The sequence below is a fragment of the Leptodactylus fuscus genome, chromosome 6 (genome assembly GCF_031893055.1).
Source record: "Leptodactylus fuscus isolate aLepFus1 chromosome 6, aLepFus1.hap2, whole genome shotgun sequence".
NCBI classification, from domain to species: Eukaryota; Metazoa; Chordata; class Amphibia; order Anura; family Leptodactylidae; genus Leptodactylus; species Leptodactylus fuscus.
Window position 1 is genome coordinate 21,102,636 of NC_134270.1, and position 19,915 is coordinate 21,122,550.

General features: G+C 41.9%; 1 protein-coding gene across 2 annotated transcripts; it reads right to left on the reverse strand.

Moving 5' to 3' along the window:
• Positions 1 to 557: 557 nt before the first annotated feature.
• LOC142210345 (uncharacterized) lies at positions 558 to 19,908 on the reverse strand. 2 transcript variants are annotated; one of them, XM_075279429.1, is made up of 6 exons: positions 19,782 to 19,908; positions 7,337 to 8,197; positions 6,777 to 6,890; positions 2,909 to 3,056; positions 1,201 to 1,903; positions 558 to 1,098 (listed from the first exon to the last, which is right to left on the reverse strand). In XM_075279429.1, exons 2-6 carry the CDS (start codon positions 8,186 to 8,188, stop codon positions 954 to 956), a joined length of 1,962 nt encoding a protein of 653 aa, XP_075135530.1. In that variant the 5' UTR covers positions 8,189 to 8,197; positions 19,782 to 19,908; the 3' UTR covers positions 558 to 953. The 2 variants fall into 2 exon arrangements, with proteins under 2 accessions (XP_075135530.1, XP_075135529.1); XM_075279428.1 differs by lacking the exon at positions 19,782 to 19,908 and adding an exon at positions 11,535 to 12,373.
• Between the last annotated feature and the right edge of the window lie 7 nt (positions 19,909 to 19,915).

A 19,915-nucleotide genomic window follows, 5' to 3' on the forward strand; every position in this document is an offset into this window, starting at 1 on the left:
GGTATTCCCATAACCCTTGTTCACCAACCTGCAGGCTCTGTGCTCTCTTCACTTCCTGGTTTTCTGGGCACATTGGTGGGTGGGGTTTCACTTGATATGTGAGGGATTGATGTAATGAATTACCACAGTATGAAGCTGATGTGGAAACTGATGTAGAGAGCTGGATTTGAGTCAGGTTGCATTACATACAGAGGTAATGGACTCCCTATCTCAGCCCTTATCAGCCAAATTCAATTAAACCGGCTGATAAGTGGAAGAGCTGAAGATAGACAGCTCAGAAATGCTGAAGCTCTCACCTCCCCCTCCCCTATCTGAGGAGCTCCATTACTTGTCAGACATACACAGCTCAGAGCTGCTGCCAAGCACTCAGCCCCTCCCTCCCCCCCTGAGAGCAGGCAGCTAGGTCACTGAGGGACTAAGCCCCATGGCCATAGAAACAGAGTGTAAACAATGAAGTGAATAAATTAAGATAGCGGCCAAACAAAGCAGTTTTCAGAAAGCAGTGTATTTAGGAAAAGTCTTAAATCCACATAATCTAGCAGTATAGATAGGATGCTTTTCATGGGACAACCCTTTAAAGAAGTTTCATATAAAGTGTTGTCTATCCAGTGCTGACAAGTGTTACAAACCTAATGTTAAGAGAAGAACTAATCTAGTTAGAAGAAATGACTGCCTCCATGTGTGTATAGTATACGCTGCTGAATGGGCGCTCACATCCCAATGGGCATTTCTTCTCTAACTACCACGTGTCTTACATGATGGAGCTCTTGCATCTAGCAGCAGCCCTCACACTGGAATGTACTAGACATCAGCATATTATTCGACTATCCATAGGTCCAGGCTACCCGTTACCTGAAATCTAGGCAGATGCAGTCTTTGCTCCCCATATTCCTAGCTGATAACCTAGAAAGAAAAAAACTAGGAAAAATAAACAATATCCCAAAGTCTCCTCATTAGTCATCTTCGCCATCATGATACCACTTGTGTTTCACATAAGTCCCTTTATTTACAAACGTCTTGCCACATTTCCGGCATTTGTACGGCTTTTTCTTCTGGAGCGTTTCGTCATTGGCCACCTTGCATCTGTTGCCGCTTAATCTAGAGAAACAAAAAGACAAAATAGCAACTATAAACAACATCCGAAAACTCAAGTGTCGTCTACAAGATACAGAATTATTTTAGTCCACATCATGATCCTACTTGTGTCTCTCCAAGGCCGCCTTCTTTATGAACGTCTTCCCACATTTCTGGCATTTGTTTTGCTTCTTCCTTTCGTGGTCCTTCTCGTGTCTGGCCAGCTCGCATCTTTTGTCGAACCGTCTTTCACATTTACTGCACTGAAAAGCTTTTCCTTCTAAGTGTCTCCTCTGGTGGAGGAGTAAACTGCTTTTATAGCCAAACTTTGCCCCACAGTCGTCGCAGTGGAAGGGTTTTTCTCTGGTGTGTGCCCTCTGGTGTATGACGAACTGAGACTTGTAATCGTACTCGATGCCACAGATGGTGCAGGCGAAGCGCTTCATGGCATGGTTCTCTGCCCGGTGTTTAATGAGCTCTGGTTTAGAGCTGAACACTTCCTCGCAGTCCTCACACTTCTCCACATGGGTCGCTTTGTGCGCCTCCAGAGCCTCTATGTCTGGGAAAGACTCTTCACACTGGTCACACTTATGAGTAATTTGGGGTTCCTCAACAGAAGCCGATATCTCGGGGCTCTCACTAGATTCTTCCCCTTTGTCATGGGCCTCCTCATCCTCCACCTCACTCTCTGGTTCCCATTCTGAGGACACTGGTTCTTCTTCTTTTTCATCTGGGGAATCCTCCAGGTCTTCCTCCTCCTCCTCTTTCACCTCAGTGATTTGTACACTCTCCTCAGACAATTTGTACTGTGCTGCAGAATATGTTGGCGCTATATAAATAAAATTTATTATTATTATTAGTGATTAGATCTGACAATTACAAAAACAGAGCAAAGTCTTATACTCGTCTGAAGCTTTATTAGCCCCCAGCTATAGGATGACACGGCTCTATCCTACCACCTACGTGTGCATTATGGGGATATACAGCCGGCATTGTACAATAATAAGCCTACAAAGAAAAAGCCTGCCAAAAACAACATAACCTAATACCAAAAAAAATAGGGAGCGACACTCACAGTAAGCATAAAGTATAACAAATATCAAAGTTTATTGGGATATAGTACACTCAGTGGCCAAAAGTCATGGGAAGGCGTGTCCCAGTGCTGGCTCTAGACCCCATTTCCACTAGGACGGTACGCTGAGAACTGCACCACATGGGTGAGATTGTAGCGTATGTCCCATGAAGCTATGAATCCTGCATGCCAACAGGGATGTGTCCAGACAGGAGGTGACCCCGTCATGGTCTGGGGCGTGTTCACATGGTCACAATTGGGCCCCATTGTCTGGGTGCAGGGAACAATGACCGGTGCTCGATACGTGCAACTTATGGCAGACTAACTGCACCCCTTTCTGGTGTTGGAGTTCCCTGATGGGGATGCATGGAATACAAAATCCATGGATTCTAGTACACAGTACAAAAGTATTAACCTATCTCAAATAGTCTATCATCCCAGTACTAGGTACATCCCACATTTTCATTATTGTGTATATATGTATATTTAACTAGATGAGACAATATACCACAATGGTTATAGGTAACTGGATATGTCATGAGACAAAAAGATCATAGATGACATAATGTGGACAATAACAACAACAGAAACAAAGATGGCACATAAATATGTATTAGCACATACCCATTTTAAGGTGTCTGTATGAATGGCCGCTGCCCCTTGACACCACCCCAATGCCAGAAGGCATTGTACAGTGGAAATAAAAATACCACCAAAGTCGACATTACAATTCACACATCTGTGCATGAAGCGATTTCTTACCTGAATTCCATTGTTCCGGGACTTGCCATGTTTGGTTCATTGGGACATTATCTGTAACTATGTCCTCATAGTCTTCCTTGTGCTGGTCTATATAGCGCCATTCATCCATTGTAAAGTAGACCGCCATATCACCACACTTTACTGGAAACTGAAAAACAAGCACGTATATAATAGTCGGCCACAGAGCAGATGACATTACACTTTCCTTCTTTTAGATATATTGGTCACGGTCAACTCAATAATAGTTTACTATGCGCTTCCCCTTTATATACAGGCATGTCTGAATTCTCTGGTATATAATCCTAGGAGGAGACAATATGGCTACTCACCTCACCAGTCATCTGGTGTACAGCTTTATGAATTCTTGTTCACAGTGACCCATTCCTGTAAATCATGGAAAGCAGCACATGACAAAAACACCATACTATACTAATATTAGAAATGTGAAAGTTTGGATGTTTGTGTGTTTGGATGTTTGTTAGTCAATCACACAAAAACGGCTGAACGGATTTGAATGAAACCCGGCACATAGATAGATTGTAACCTCGATTAAAACATAGGCTACTTTTTATCCCGGTAAATGACATGGCTTCGCGACGGTTATAAATTTATGTTCATATACTATATTACACTGCTCTTATCTCACCTTCTGAGAAAGCCAAATTGTACAGCGCTGCGGAATATGTTGGCGCTATATAAATAAAATTTATTAATTATTATTATTAAAACCAGGGCTGTTATCTCTCTATGTAAACACACGCTAACCCTTAGTGTACCTGCATTTGTATATTATATGATCTGCTCCAGGCAGTGCAGACAAACTGACATGGTCAAACACCTTTAATCCAAATTGGCAGTTTGTCAATTTAAACATGTCGGGAAAAAGAAAATCTAATTTGTCGCAAACAACGAGAGCTATGAAGGAAGCCAGAAGTCACAGAGTTGTCCTCAAGCGGACCTGACGGGGGATCATCGACGCCAACAACACATGCATTATATGCCCTTGCAGCGAGCTGCTGAGGTGCCGGAACAATTACTGGCACGGTGCGAAGAACAACTTCAGTGCCAGACCAGCTTGAGACTTGCCAAAACGCCGGAGCATGTGGACCATCAACACCAACAACATGCTCATTATATGGAGTCGCAGCAAGTTGCCGGAACAATCACGGGCACAGCGCAAGGAACGCGTTCAGCGACAAGCCAGCTTGACAGCTGTTGAAACACCGGAGCAGGTGGATCATCAACACCAACAACACGCTCATTATATGGCGCCCCAGTGAGCTGCTGAGATGCCGGAACAATCACAGGCACGGTGCGAGGAACAAGTTCAGCAGCAGGACAGCTTAAGACCTGCCAAAACGCCGGAGCAGGCAAACTAACGTCGGCAGCAATTTGCTGAATATACGCGGATCATCCACTCCAACAACCCGCAAATGAGTGCGGGCAGAAGCTAGTTCAGAATATATTAAAGAGGAAATATTGTTGTTAGACATCATGTTACAGAAGTAAATCACAGTAGGTCAGTCACCACCCAAACTGATTATAGAGAGAAATGTTAAAATCTAACTTTTATTGGGTAATCAATATAAAAACTGTTCACTACCAATGGATGTCCATTCTCAACAAAATATATACGCTACACACATGGTGTGGGCACCTGAGGGGGTTTGTTAATGTGTGTGTGTATATATATATATATATATATATATATATATATATATATGGGATGGTGCTACTATTGACATATCATAGCACCCCGGCCCTTCAAAAAATGTGTGAGACCAGCGTGGTAGGAACAGTCCAGCGATTCAAATCACTACGTGTGCACACACTTACTCTAGATATGCCAACCCCACAGTCCTCAGGGGCTAAATGGTGTGGACACAAGAAATAAATGGCAGTAAAAGCTCAAGAACTAGATAACCATGTCTGAGGCTAGTTCAATAGGGATTCATGACAAAATGGCCATATTAGATGATCTAATGGCTCTTAGCATTAACTCTACGCGTTCCCCTTGTTAAATATGGGTTATGTACGGGAGTTGATTATGCTAAAGTTGCCCCTAAGAGAAAAATACTGACGATCTCGATCATGAAAAAAAAACAAATCTGCAGTTAAACTGCAATTCCCGGTGGCTGTGGTGGTGAGCCCCGGGACTGTCGATGCAAGACCAGTCTTCCTACCACACTGGTCTCACATTTTTAAATATTAGAGGGGCCCTATTTTTTGGTGAAAGGCGAGTTTGTATTTCTTTGGGGAATTTTTTGAAGGGATGAGGTGCTATGATATATCAATAGTAATACCATCCCATAGAGATATATATATATATATATATATATATATATATATATATATATAGTATATATTTATACACACACACACATTAACAATCCCACTCAGGTGCCCACACCATGTGTATATCGTATATATTTTGTTGAGAATGGATGTCCATTGGTATTGAAGTTTTTATATTGATTACCCAATAAAAGTTAGTTTCTCCTGGTCATCTTGGGACGCATACTGTATTTTGAATGGTCTCTGACTCCTCCCCCACCCCCTCATTTCTACTGTGATGTGTATACATTTCCAGTCTATTTGACGGTATATGCATTGCTTCACGTTCATGTTTTTTAGGTTTTCAACTCTTGTGTTGTATTGTATTTTACAAAAATCCTTTCAATAAAAATTACAGTTTAAAAAAAAAAAAAAAAAAAAAAGTTAGTTTCTCCTATTTAACTATACACCATTAATCTGTGATCTATCATGTTAAACAGAAGGTTTAACAGTTTTCTAACACACACACATTACTGCTGCATGGACATCCAGTCATAGAGGCCTAGGGTAAACGGCTGGTCAGGGCAAGCTACACTGAGATCCATATATATTTGTGACTGGTAGGGGTGTTCAACTTTCCAGATCCCCAATGACAATCTTTTAGTGGGATCTGTCCGAGATCACAATTAGATATGGCTGGAGGACTGGGTATCATCAGGACTAGAGAAGAGCGAACAGCACGCACCCATAGAAATGAATGGAAGCACCTGTGACGCCGGCAAAGTCAGTGTCACAGGTGCTTCCATTCATTTCTATGGGTGCGTGCTGTTCGGATCGGCTGATCCAAACAGTGTTCGCTCATCTCTACTAGAAACCATACAAATTAGGCCTCCAGAAAACTTCATAGATGTCCTGCTAACAACTGGTTATGTCTTTTAAAGGGCTGCATGGAAATAAAGAATAAATAATGCTCTCTGCAAGCCTCTGGGGAGGCGCCATTTTCAATGCCAGTCTTCAGATCTTCCTTGCCTGTGGATTCGGATGATCTGCAATAAGGAACAGGCCTTGTTATAATTTAGGCACATTCTTTTGGCCTACTTTCTGTTCATAGCTGGTGCAGAAAACAGGTATAAATACTGATGAATCTGGCTTGTATTATTGCACCGTCCACAGCGTATCCTCACCTTGGCCTCTTTTAAGAAAAGTGGTGACTAGGACCACTGGGACGTTCACTAAACACAAGAACGGGGTCCAGAGCTCCTATTCCTCTTCAATGAACAACTGCAGTCAGGAGGACTGGAGTAGCGGTTAAGCATTAATGGTACTGATACATTAAAAGCCTATGTGGCTGATGGGGACAGTCCTATAGACATTAAATTCAGCGCCCCTCACCCCCATGTATTCCTAAGGCTGCCACTCCTCACTGTATGACCGCTCATACAGTTTTAATGAACAGTTGAGGACCCGGTGGTGACATCCACCCAACCTCAACATTTATTATAGGAACATCCCTTTGAAAAAAATGACTCTTGTCTCCAGTGGCAGGTGGATCCAAGTGTGATTTTTCTCTCAAAGTTTCAGAAGTAGAGCTCACCTCTTCATTTATCAGGGAAATGATCTCCAGGGCTTGGTTTAAGATCCTGGCCGTCTTGAGGTCCTTACTTTTATTCACTTTAAAGACGCTGGCCACATACTGTAACATTGAGAACTATGGGGGAGAACACAAAGCAGAAGGTAAGGAAAGGGTATCAAGCATCAGTCAGACATTAATAACCACTCAAGTGTCTACAAGTCAGCTGATAAGAAAAGCTTTCCAAAATCTTTGATAGTAGAAAATGTCCCGGGATATTTTTCAAAGAAGAGAACAGACAATAAGACTACACACTGTTTTACAACACAAACCACAAGGCTTCAGTGCTGAGAGGTGTCTCAAGGACTCTGCTGCTTTGGGCCAGTGCTTACTGGAGCCTCCTGGAAATACTAGCAAGGTCCATAGGGACAACCTATTCCTTACCAGATGTGAGACTGAAAGCCAACAACAAGGGACACTGGATGGAAAACACCTTACTCAGGAAATGAACAATATAATGGGTTTCTTTTTTTTTTTGTTGGCATCTCCAAACCTACAGAAATCTCAGTTAATGGCAAACATACCAGTTCCATCTCTGTATCTCTGTCTTCAAAGCCATCCTTTGACGTATACTCTGTCTTCAGTGAGCATTGGTTAAAACTCTCATACTTGCTGCGATATGGAGTTTCGTACAAATGATCGTGCATAACCTTCCATGACTCGCCCTCCATGTTGTTCTCATACTCAGGCCACTGAACACCTCGGTTTATCTTCCTAGTGGACAAGTCAGAGAACCCTGGGCCCGTATTGGTATTGGACTGTTTATGCTGCATGGTACCTGATAAACCTGCATAGGTATAGGGGCTGGGATAGGGGCATTTGTTAAATGTTGTTGGTGGGTTTCCAAGTTCATTGGGCCTTTCTTCCTGCTTACATTCTGTTGCTGACCTGCTGATAGTAACCCCAAAGTCATTGGCAACCACATTATTGTTCGGATTCATTGTAATAGTGGGGATTACTATCTGGTTAGCTCCCCATGGAGCCACATTTGATACCACAGAGACATTGTTCATCCACATATTTATAGGCAAGTAAATGTTTTGGAGCACTGGAGAGGACACCGTTTCCATTCTCTTAGATGGTTTATCCCTCTCAGGAAATATTGTAGGGATAGCCCCTTCCACAAGTACCTTTTGTGACCCAACTAAAGTGTAGCAGTCTGGGGTAAAATGGGCAGAGCAAATACGGGAAACACCGGTCTTTCCTCGTAAGATTCCCTGTGCAAATAAGTCCAGGTCCCCATAGTCTTGGTTGGTTTGCTGGAGCCACTTCTTAATGGTGTTCAAGTCCTTGGGAAACATGTGCAGCGTCACTCCAGGGGTGCTGTATTTCCATCCAGAGTAATGTAGACAGCCCTTCACAATACATTTCGGCATCTCTTCAGCCTGAAAAATGACAAGGACAAGTTATTACACAGATCCCTTCACCTGTACACACATATACGTATTCAAGGCTTATACCAAGCAACAACTAACCACCCAGAAGTGGAGACGCCATCACTACTCATTCCCTCATCGAATGGTCGTACTCATGTAATCTGACAACTTTAATACCTTTAATACACAGTAAGAAGATAACAGAGATCAGTCATACCATTGTGAACATTAGATTGGTATAAATTGGTCACGTAGTAGAAAACCTACAAATAGAGGAGGAGTACAGAAGATACACATCATAATCAGATAGTCCAGCAATGATGGATCATGATAGACTTGGTCTCACATTTTAGAGAGTATAATCATTTGACAGCCCACAGGACACCCATGGAAACAGTGTCATATAAGCAGATAGTATGGGACTTTGCAAGGTGCTAAAAATCAATCTCCAAAATCGGGGAATGTGGAGAGAATAGTTCCCATGTTAAGAGCTGTATATCAACTGAAGCCAAGTTTGCCTAATAAAACAAAAACGGAGAGCAAAGCACAAAAGACTCTTAACATCCTTGAGCTTTATGAGGTTTTCTGATAGACCACAATAATTCTACATTAAATATAAATATTAACATACAATATATTAATGGAAGTATTCTGTTCATTCCAATGACAAAAGTCAAGAGATCTCTTTTACTCTAGATGAAATGTGGCCAGTACAATCTGCCAACACTTCATGACCCTAAAGTCGGGCACAAAGTTCATGAGGAATGTTCTAATACAAATCTGCATTGGGTTGGAAATCAATCCTATACATGGCACTGCAGGCCACTGCTGTACTAACAATGGTTGTCCTTAGTTTCCTCGTTGTCATGTGCTTGCATTATCCACCATTTCCCAACCAGCTATCACAATGCTTCTGGGCTTGTCCTATAGCGTCAGGATCAGATCTTGGTGTTGCTTACAATTACAGATCTTGAAGCACCTACATGCAGGTTGATAACTGGTCTAGAAGGGCTCTCCACAACATCAAATATGTTCCCCTTCTGCCATACTAACCTTAGAAGGCCTGTAAGCTGCACCCCTGGGGTGCATCTTTTCTGTAAAATTGGCAGAGCTGTCCAAATACTGTCATGTTAGACGAGATTGTTACAATACTACAAGCAGGATCCCAATGAACTCTCCAATAAAGGTCTAAGGAGCTGGATGTCAGATGGATGGGTCTGAATGCCTCGTACTGGACACACATTTTCCGTTTTCAACCTTTTTGTAAATCTATGCAACTGTGAATTAAAAGTCGATGAGAATATTTGGAAAAATGCTTGGGAGGGCATCAGGTCTAAAAATTCCCCTGGTTTCATCTATGACATGCGAGTCTGTAAATGTGCTGAGCAAAAGGCAGTATCAGTCATGTCCGGCTGAAATATGTTGAGCTTAATGTTCACACCTTCAAAAGATTGTCCTAATAATAGAAGCCAAGCCTTCATTTGGAGAAAGATCACATAAATCATAGTTGTGCCATTGCATTGACTGGAAAACCAGACGGCACAACATAGGTACAGTGGCCCGGGGTGGAGACAGACATCGAGATGGCTTTGGACTTTGTATGGTCAAGATTTATGAAAGAACCATTTATTAGACAAGCATGATAGAAGGGTTTCTCCACAGATCTTCTTGTATTCTGTAGATACCTTTGTCCCATGGCATGTCATCAATCCTTCTGAGAATAGCAGACTGCCCACTGAGCTGGGTCATCTCATGACAAATCTATATAAAGCTTCAGTTGGGCCTTCAGTGTTTCAGGTCAATAATAATCCAGATATTTTATCTAGAATACAGGCGTTCTGGGCTAGATAAAAATCTCTTCAAATTTACCAGAATTAAACATGTCTGACTTGCCGCTTTTAAAGTGAACCAATCACGACATAAACGCAGGCGACCATTTTGTAAGGGCGCAGGCTGACAGAAATATCATAAGCCCTTATTAACCCATCTTGAATGCCTACATTTGCTTATATATCCACAAAAGAAACTCAGTTTTTGGACATTTATCCAGATAAGAATTAATTTCAACACCAACAGAACAGAACTAGTAGGTTTTCACTCAAAGTGAAGATATCTAAACTACTATATATTAAAAAAAAATTAAAAAAAATGTCCATTGTCTAAGCATACAGTATGGGGGAGATTTATCAATCCCTCTACAATAGTTTTCTGGTCTAGAGGGATGACACTGTGGTGAACATTTGGTGCAAGGCCCTTTCTTGTTATAATGGAAATCTATGGCAGTTCCCATCTGATATAGATCACCAATCTGGTGCAGGGACATGCTAGGCCGAAGCCTCTTCAGAAATCGCTCATTCTCTGCATTAATCACGACCTTTATTGAGCCAGTCTTCATAAATCCTATAAGGTCCAAGAGCAACGGTCTCCTACTTAAATGTAGATGAAGTTCCACCTTTACACTTTTAGTTGATGTATAGACTGTATCAACAAGCACAAATGGTGTATGAAAGATGTTAATGTAGGTGTAAGAGCCGATGGGGTTGGCCTGGGAGACAAATATACAAGTCCTCTCTATTCTATGAAGATATAAATCATGTCCTCCCAGCAAAGGAGTTGTTCTTTTTAATGGCAACGCACTAAATGGCTCAATCTGCCGTTACTGTAGATTTACTCCTTGCTCCCCTTCCAGGGTGTATAACCACAGAGTAGATGTGGGGAGGGAGTAATGTACTTAACAGCTCATAAAACACCTCTAGCGCACAGACATTTAATATTCCATCAAATGTCTGGAGCAAATTAGAAAATAACTTGGTGCATCAATATTCCTCAATTGTCCTCAAAATGTTTTCTTTTTAACCTATACTTTTTATTGAAATTCCTCAAAATTTTAATTTCCAAATTGGTAAAAAAAAATGATTTCCATTTCTATAACATTTTATACAATCTGCTATAATCATCCCATAAATGATGTTAACACGCACAAAAAAAAATAGAATCAGTAAAATAAGGTAAAACGATACAAAACATAAAACAAAAAATTTGGGGAATTTAAGATGGCCAACTATTGTTTTACACAGACCTAGAACACAAAGTTTATTAGAGGAGAAATAAAATACAACTACAGAAAGAACATATGGGAAATGAAATAATGGGAACCATTCGGAACATCCAAGGTTTGTCTCACGTATATGTGGGCATAGATGGTTGGTGTGGGAACAGATGACTGGGGGCGGTGTGTTTCTGAGATGGTCTTGATGTTTTATGAACATGCTGAGCATGGGTCAAGTAAATCAGACGTTCCGCACCAAAAACATCTAAGGCTTGCTGATGTAGCCATGGTACTAACCTCAACGAGACTCTGATGTCTACCTCTGGAGTTGGTCTTGCCTTCCAAACCAGCGAATGTTAGGTGGCTCACTTCTTCCTTAGGAAAGTCTATTACAAAGTGATGGATAACCTCTTCATGTTGGTCTACTGGATGCTCATTGATCTTTTCAGATTTTATAGAAGTCAGCAAACTTGGGTGCTCCTTTGGTGCAGGCGTTAGCCTATGGTCATCTTCAGAACATGGAAACTGAACCTGCTCTTCCTTAATTCCAGCAAATAGAGACTGAGAAGCATCTGGCAAGGATTGCTCAAAGACACGAGGATGATCACAAAAAACATGCTGGAACTCCTTATCTGACAAAGATCTATTGTACAGATGAAGATCTCCTGTATCAAAACAAGACAGGTCAGTCTGGGTTTCCGCACCTTGAAACAAATATTCTCTTTTGGTCCAGGCTTCTGCTCTAGAAGATTCATGCCAAAGCAAGCTTGTTAGTGAATTGGAAAGCGGACTTGAATCCTTGTTCTTCTTTAGCCTCCTTGCTCGTTTACGACTATGAGGACCCCCAGGAGGAGGAAAAATGCTTGGGAGGGCATCAGCGCGTAGAACTTTGTTGGTTTTATTCACTATATAACTGTCTATTGTAAAATGAGCCGAACAAAGGCGATGTGCACTATTTTTCTTTCCATCATAGATACGTTGGGCCAATTCATCCAAGTCTTCAAACATCTGACCAGTTAGCAGAAGCCAAGCCTTTATTCGATCCATTGATCTAGGGAAAGCATGCATTATGACTCCTGGAAATTTATCCTTTTTGCCACACTTGTGTGGACAGCCTAAAACAATACAATTGGGCATGGTTGTCTCCCTGCAAAAATTAAGACAAAACAAAACAATTTTTTCTTTTTAATAAAACGATTTCACAAGATAACAACAGAGTAAAAATATTGGGAGACTTCAAATATATGCGACTTCTGCATTTCACACAATGGATTTCTGCTCAGGGAGACAATATCACAATTCTAGAAATGAGGTATTCAATGTTGATGGAAATCTTATGAACCTACCTAGAACACTTTTCTAGATGTATGTATAAGGGTAGTCATACACAAGTACGTCTCACAGGCGATGAGTGACTGGGAAGCATCTGCTGACCGCTTTGTAATTCTGTAAAAACGTCCAGTAATATTCTCTACGGTTGATCAAAACTTCTCCGAGTTTGCTTTACATATATTTTCTGTATTATTTAGGTTTTTTTATGTGGACCCGTCTTTCACAGTAGAGCCAGCCATTTTTATTCTGGTCCAGAGTAATCCATAGGCTTCATTTCATTTCTAATCATCCACAGCTTAGGAAGTTTAGTATCCATCACCATGAGGTTGGCATCTTGAGAAACTTTGGGCCCACCCATAATCCCATTGAATAACCAGGAGACAAGGTTTAACCAATATTCATGAATAACTGGAAACAGTAATACTGCCATATTCAGATCTTCCTGATGTCAGAGCAAATTCTACCAAAATTTAGGTTTCTCGCCATCCAGAAACATGTAGAACCCATTCCATGGTTAGGGCCTGTACGTCTCCAATATAGAGGTTTGGATTAGAAACCAAACATATACAGCTTTTGTGAACGGGAATGCAAAACACTATGGGTAAATCCTTTATGAATGTGGAACTACATGAACTACAGAAGGTTTGGGTGAACTTGTCCTTTCCATCACTACAAACATGTAAAAGTGACAACAGGCTGCTGCTTCATGTGAATAGTGATCCATCTGTTCTTGAAAGTTATCAATACACATCTTCAGGTAAGTGTCGGCGGGAATGGGCGAGAGAGTTTTACATTATTCTATTGCATAGCGTTTGGGACTGCACAGAAATAAATGGGAATACTCAGGACAATACCGTAACAAAGTGCACACCTCACACCGAGAGCTGCAGCTCTAAATCTGGCCATACACAAAGATAAAAGCTCTCTGAATCCTGCAGTCTTATATGTATGACAGCCTGCCAACACTACACCTATGATAGCTGTTGGAACAAAGTGAGAATGAACATGTTGGAGTTCAGTATGCCCAATACCTTGTCCTTTCATTAGATAAGCCATTGCTAGAGATATATGGCACCATCTTATCCCCCCACTCAATTAAGATGCAAGTCCCCGACCATGCACATACACAAGAGTTGGGAGAATATTCTAAATGTCCCAGCAGATGCCGCAGATTGTTAGTATAAGCAGAATTCTCCACTTATAGGGGGTAGATAAAAGAACCTGAACAATCTCATTTTTACATAGTCAAAATACCTTGTACAGAGTCCCACACACCTATCACCGGTAACACTCCCTCTCTGCTCTGGGCTATAGATTACTGGACCATCTTTGACTGACAGATCTTCCCCCAGAGAAAGCTGGGTGACAGTTCAGAGAGGTAATCTACAGCACTGAATGGGAAATGCTGTTAAATATAAAAAATGCCCTAAAATCCCTTTGCATATGAATAAAACAACAATTTTCTTGATAATGGAGCTGCAATGCTGAATTACAAAGGCCTATTTGGAAAGTGAGCAAAGAGCACTACAAGGTAATGTCATTACTTTGATTAGGAATTTCCTACTGACAGACTCTCTTAGTTAAGCTTTTCATGGCTTTTCCTCAGGATAGGCCACAAATACCTGATTGGTGCCTGTCCTATACATTATACAAAGCAAAAGGCAGAAAGCTCCATCCTCTGTATAGCGGCCAGGCACTATCACTTCAGCTCAGCTACTTCTGAATTCAATGAACGTTGAGGTACAGTAATGGCATCCAGCTGCTATACCGGGGATGGAGCTTTCTGCGTCTGACCCTGTATATTGCATAGACTAGGCAGCAGAAGCATCTCCGGACATGTCATTGGTCCAGTGTCTGGCTGTGGGAGCCATTGATCAGGAGACACATAGATTCACATTGTCCAAGCGAACGTAGCCGTAAGATAGAGATTCCTGCGTGTGTTACATTCTCACTTTGCAGACAGGTCCACTTAACTATTGTTATTATACAGTAAGTTTTTTTCAATTGTGTCAAAAGTCTAATATTTTTGTTGCAAAGTTATTGGTTTGTATCGTAGAATGATGTGGTCACATATATAATATCAGGCTCAGTAACTAGGCAGTGGAGGCGTAGATAAACCTATACAACATCACATGACGAGATAGTCTCTGCTTCAACATTCTTTCATTTAGATACATTTTAGAATAACACATCATGCTATTTTATTATAAAGCACCCTCAGGTCTCAGTTAGTCTGTGTTCACATGAGCACTGTGGGACTCCATTGGGCTTGGCCTTCAGTAGTCTACAGAAGATAAGATAATAGTCTGAACAGACCAATAGAGTATATAGCTACTACATGATGCACCATTACAGCTTTCTGGAAGGCCTTACTCCAGTCAAGAGGCCTGTAGGCTGGGCCTAAGAAAAAGCAGAGGTCATGTGACTGCTGACCACAACGCCAAGATGGCTGCAGAGTATAAACATTATATAACATATTATTTAATCCATCCACACACCAGAGCAATTCTATGAACAATCCCACCAACAACATGGCTGACTAGGCAGATAGTTTAAGAAGCGGATAATGATCAGCCAAATATGGCTGGCTCTGGATGAAATTTTCCAACCAAGCCAATGTCTTTGTTGGCACACAAGAGTCTTGAGTCGGCCGCTGTGAACAATTGATTCCTCTGGTATTTTGTCCACTGGTTGACTGACTTTTATCTCATATGTACAGACCCCTGTCATATTCTGGAACATGAATGTCCCCCGGCCAGTCACTGTCCTGCTTTGGTCTCATTCTCTGACCACACACAGGGACATGTGATGGCGCCGTGCTGCTTCACATGACACAATATCACTGTTGCTATAGGAAAACTTGGCCTCACTTATCAACACTAAGAGAAACATGTCCTTGTTGTCCATGGCATCCAATCGCAGTACAGCTTTCATTTATCCAGAGCAGTTTAAGAAATAAGATCTGCACTGTGATTGGTTGCTACAAGCAGAGGCCGTGTTTATGCGGCTCACACAGGTGTGATCTACGAAGCCCCAGATCATTGCTGGTCAGAGGCTGCAGGTATAAAGAGTCATGTGACCGAGCAAGGTCTCCATAATGTAGTCAGCACATAATAAGAATATAACACATAGGTATTACATGTCCAGCGGTAACACAGGATCTATTATACAGGGAAGGGGCTTATGTACAGGAGAGGCGTTACACAACACAAAATAGAATTTACAGCGCAGCGGGTTGTACAGCGTAAAGGTGAGGGACAGTACAGCGCAGTATATAATGTAAAGGGGAGGGGCTGACAGCATAGGATATAATATACAGAAGAGGAGCTATTATAATATACAGAGGAAGGAGCAGTAAAACAGGTTATAATATACAGGGGAGGGGCAGTATGACACATGATATAATATACAGGGGAGGGGCAGTATGACACATGATATAATATACAGGGGAGGGGCAGTATGACATGATATAATATACAGAGGAGGGGCAATATGGCACATAATATACAGGGGGAGGTGCTGTATGGCACATGATATAATATACAGGGGAGGGGTTGTACAGCAATGATATAATATACAGAGGAGGGCAATATGGCACATAATATACAGGGGAGGGGCAGTATGACACATGATATAATATACAGGGGGAGGTGCTGTATGGCACATGATATAATATACAGGGGAGGGGCAGTATGGCACATGATATATACAGAGGGGGGCAGTATGGCACATAATATACAGGGGGAGGTGCTGTATGGCACATGATATAATATACAGTCCTATGAAAAAGTTTGGGCACCCCTATTAATCTTAATCATTTTTAGTTCTAAATATTTTGGTATTTGCAACAGCCATTTCAGTTTGATATATCTAATAACTGATGGACACAGTAATATTTCAGGATTGAAATGAGGTTTATTGTACTAACAGAAAATGCGCAATATGCATTAAACCAAAATTTGACCGGTGCAAAAGTATGGGCACCTCAACAGAAAAGTGACATTAATATTTAGTAGATCCTCCTTTTGCAAAGATAACAGCCTCTAGTCGCTTCCTGTAGCTTTTAATCAGTTCCTGGATCCTGGATAAAGGTATTTTGAACAAACAATTCAAGTTCAGTTAAGTTTGATGGTCGCCGAGCATGGACAGCCCGCTTCAAATCATCCCACAGATGTTCAATGATATTCAGGTCTGGGGACTGGGATGGCCATTCCAGAACATTGTAATTGTTCCTCTGCATGAATGCCTGAGGATTTGGAGCGGTGTTTTGGATCATTGTCTTGCTGAAATATCCATCCCCGGCGTAACTTCAACTTCGTCACTGATTCTTGAACATTATTCTCAAGAATCTGCTGATACTGAGTGGAATCCATGCGACCCTCAACTTTAACAAGATTCCCGATGCCGGCATTGGCCACACAGCCCCAAAGCATGATGGAACCTCCACCAAATTTTACAGTGGGTAGCAAGTGTTTTTCTTGGAATGCTGTTTCTTTTTGGACGCCATGCATAACGCCTTTTTTTTATAACCAAACAACTCAATTTTTGTTTCCAAAATGAAGCTGCCTTGTCCAAATGTGCTTTTTCATACCTCAGGCAACTCTATTTGTGGCGTACGTGCAGAAACAGCTTCTTTCTCATCACTCTCCCATACAGCTTCTATTTGTGCAAAGTGCGCTGTATAGTTGACCGATGCACAGTGACACCATCTGCAGCAAGATGATGCTGCAGCTCTTTGGAGGTGGTCTGTGGATTGTCCTTGACTGTTCTCACCATTCTTCTTCTCTGCCTTTCTGATATTTTTCTTGGCCTGCCACTTCTGGGCTTAACAAGAACTGTCCCTGTGGTCTTCCATTTCCTTACTATGTTCCTCACAGTGGAAACTGACAGGTTAAATCTCTGAGACAATGTTTTGTATCCTTCCCCTGAACAACTATGTTGAACAATCTTTGTTTTCAGATCATTTGAGAGTTGTTTTGAGTAGCCCATGATGCCACTCTTCAGAGGAGATTCAAATAGTAGAACAACTTGCAATTGGCCACCTTAAATACCTTTTCTCATGATTGGATACACCTGGCTATGAAGTTCAAAGCTCACTAAGGTTACAAAACCAATTTTGTGCTTCAGTAAGTCAGTAAAAAGTAGTTAGGAGTATTCAAATCAATAAAATGATAAGGGTGCCCATACTTTTGCACCGGTCAAATTTTGGTTTAATGCATATTGCGCATTTTCTGTTAGTACAATAAACCTTATTTCAATCCTGAAATATTACTGTGTCCATCAGTTATTAGATATATCAAACTGAAATGGCTGTTGCAAACACCAAAATATTTAGAACTAAAAATGATTAAGATTAATAGGGGTGCCCAAACTTTTTCATAGGACTGTACAGAGGAGGGGCAGTATGCCACATGATATAATATACAGGGGAGGTGCTGTATGGCACAGGATATAATATACAGGGGGAGGGGCAGTATGGCACATAATATACAGGGGAGGGGCAGTATGGCACATGATATACAGGGGAGGGGTTGTACAGCAATGATATAATATACAGGGGAGTGGCAGTATGGCACATGATATAATATACAGGGGAGGGGCAGTATGGCACAGGCTATAATATACAGGGGAGGGGCAGTATGGCACAGGATATAATATACAGGGAGGGGCAGTATGGCACATGATATAATATTCAGGGGAGGGGCAGTATGGCACAGGATATATACAGAGGGGGCAGTATGGCACATGATATAATATACAGGGGAGGGGCAGTATGGCACAGGATATAATATACAGGGGAGGGGCAGTATGGCACATGATATAATATACAGGGGAGGGGCAGTATGGCACAGGATATAATATACAGGGGAGGGGCAGTATGGCACAGGATATAATATACAGGGGAGGGGCAGTATGGCACATGATATAATATACAGGGGGAGGGGCAGTATGGCACATGATATAATATACAGGGAGGGGCAGTATGGCACATGATATAATATACAGGGGAGGGGCAGTATGGCACATGATATAATATACAGGGGAGGGGCAGTATGGCACATGATATAATATACAGGGGAGGGGCAGTATGGCACATGATATAATATACAGGGGAGGGGCAGTATGGCACAGGATATAATATACAGAGGAGGGGCAGTATGGCACAGGATATAATATACAGGGAGGGGCAGTATGGCACATGATATAATATACAAGGAGGGGCAGTATGGCACATGATATAATATACAGGGAGGGGCAGTATGGCACATGATATAATATACAGGGAGGGGCAGTATGGCACATGATATAATATTCAGGGGAGGGGCAGTATGGCACAGGATATATACAGAGGGGGCAGTGTGGCACAGGATATAATATACAGGGGAGGGGCAGTATGGCACATGATATAATATACAGGGGGAGGGGCAGTATGGCACAGGATATAATATACAGAGGAGGGGCAGTATGGCACAGGATATAATATACAGAGGAGGGGCAGTATGGCACAGGATATAATATACAGAGGAGGGGCAGTATGGCACAGGATATAATATACAGAGGAGGGGCAGTATGGCACAGGATATAATATACAGAGGGAGGGGCAGTATGGCACAGGATATAATATACAGGGGAGGGGCAGTATGGCACAGGATATAATATACAGGGGAGGGGCAGTATAGCACATGATATAATATACAGGGGGAGGTGCAGTATGGCACAGGATATAATATACAGGGAGGTGCAGTATAGCACAGGATATAATATACAGGGGAGGGGCAGTATGGCACAGGATATAATATACAGGGGAGGGGCAGTATGGCACAGGATATAATATACAGGGGAAGGGCAGTATGACACATGATATAATATACAGGGGAGGGGCAGTATGGCACATGATATAATATACAGGGGGAGGGGCTCTGTAGCAGGGTATATACAGAGGGGGCAGTGTGGCACAGGATATAATATACAGGGGAAGGGCAGTATGACACATGATATAATATACAGGGGAAGGGCAGTATGACACATGATATAATATACAGGGGGAGGTGCAGTATAGCACAGGATATAATATACAGGGGAGGGGCAGTATGGCACATGATATAATATACAGGGGGAGGGGCTCTGTAGCAGGGTATACTGACCCTACATCACTCAGTATAAGTCAGAGCACCCTGTAGATTATCACTAGGACACGCTTTCTCCACTTACCTTTTATTGCACCGCACAAAATGGAAATACCACGTTTGGGAACGAAGCCGCTGTTTGATTGGCTGATAAAACGTGACTTAATCAATCGGTTCCCATCTGTCCTATAAGGATTCTGGGAGTTGTGGTTCTACACT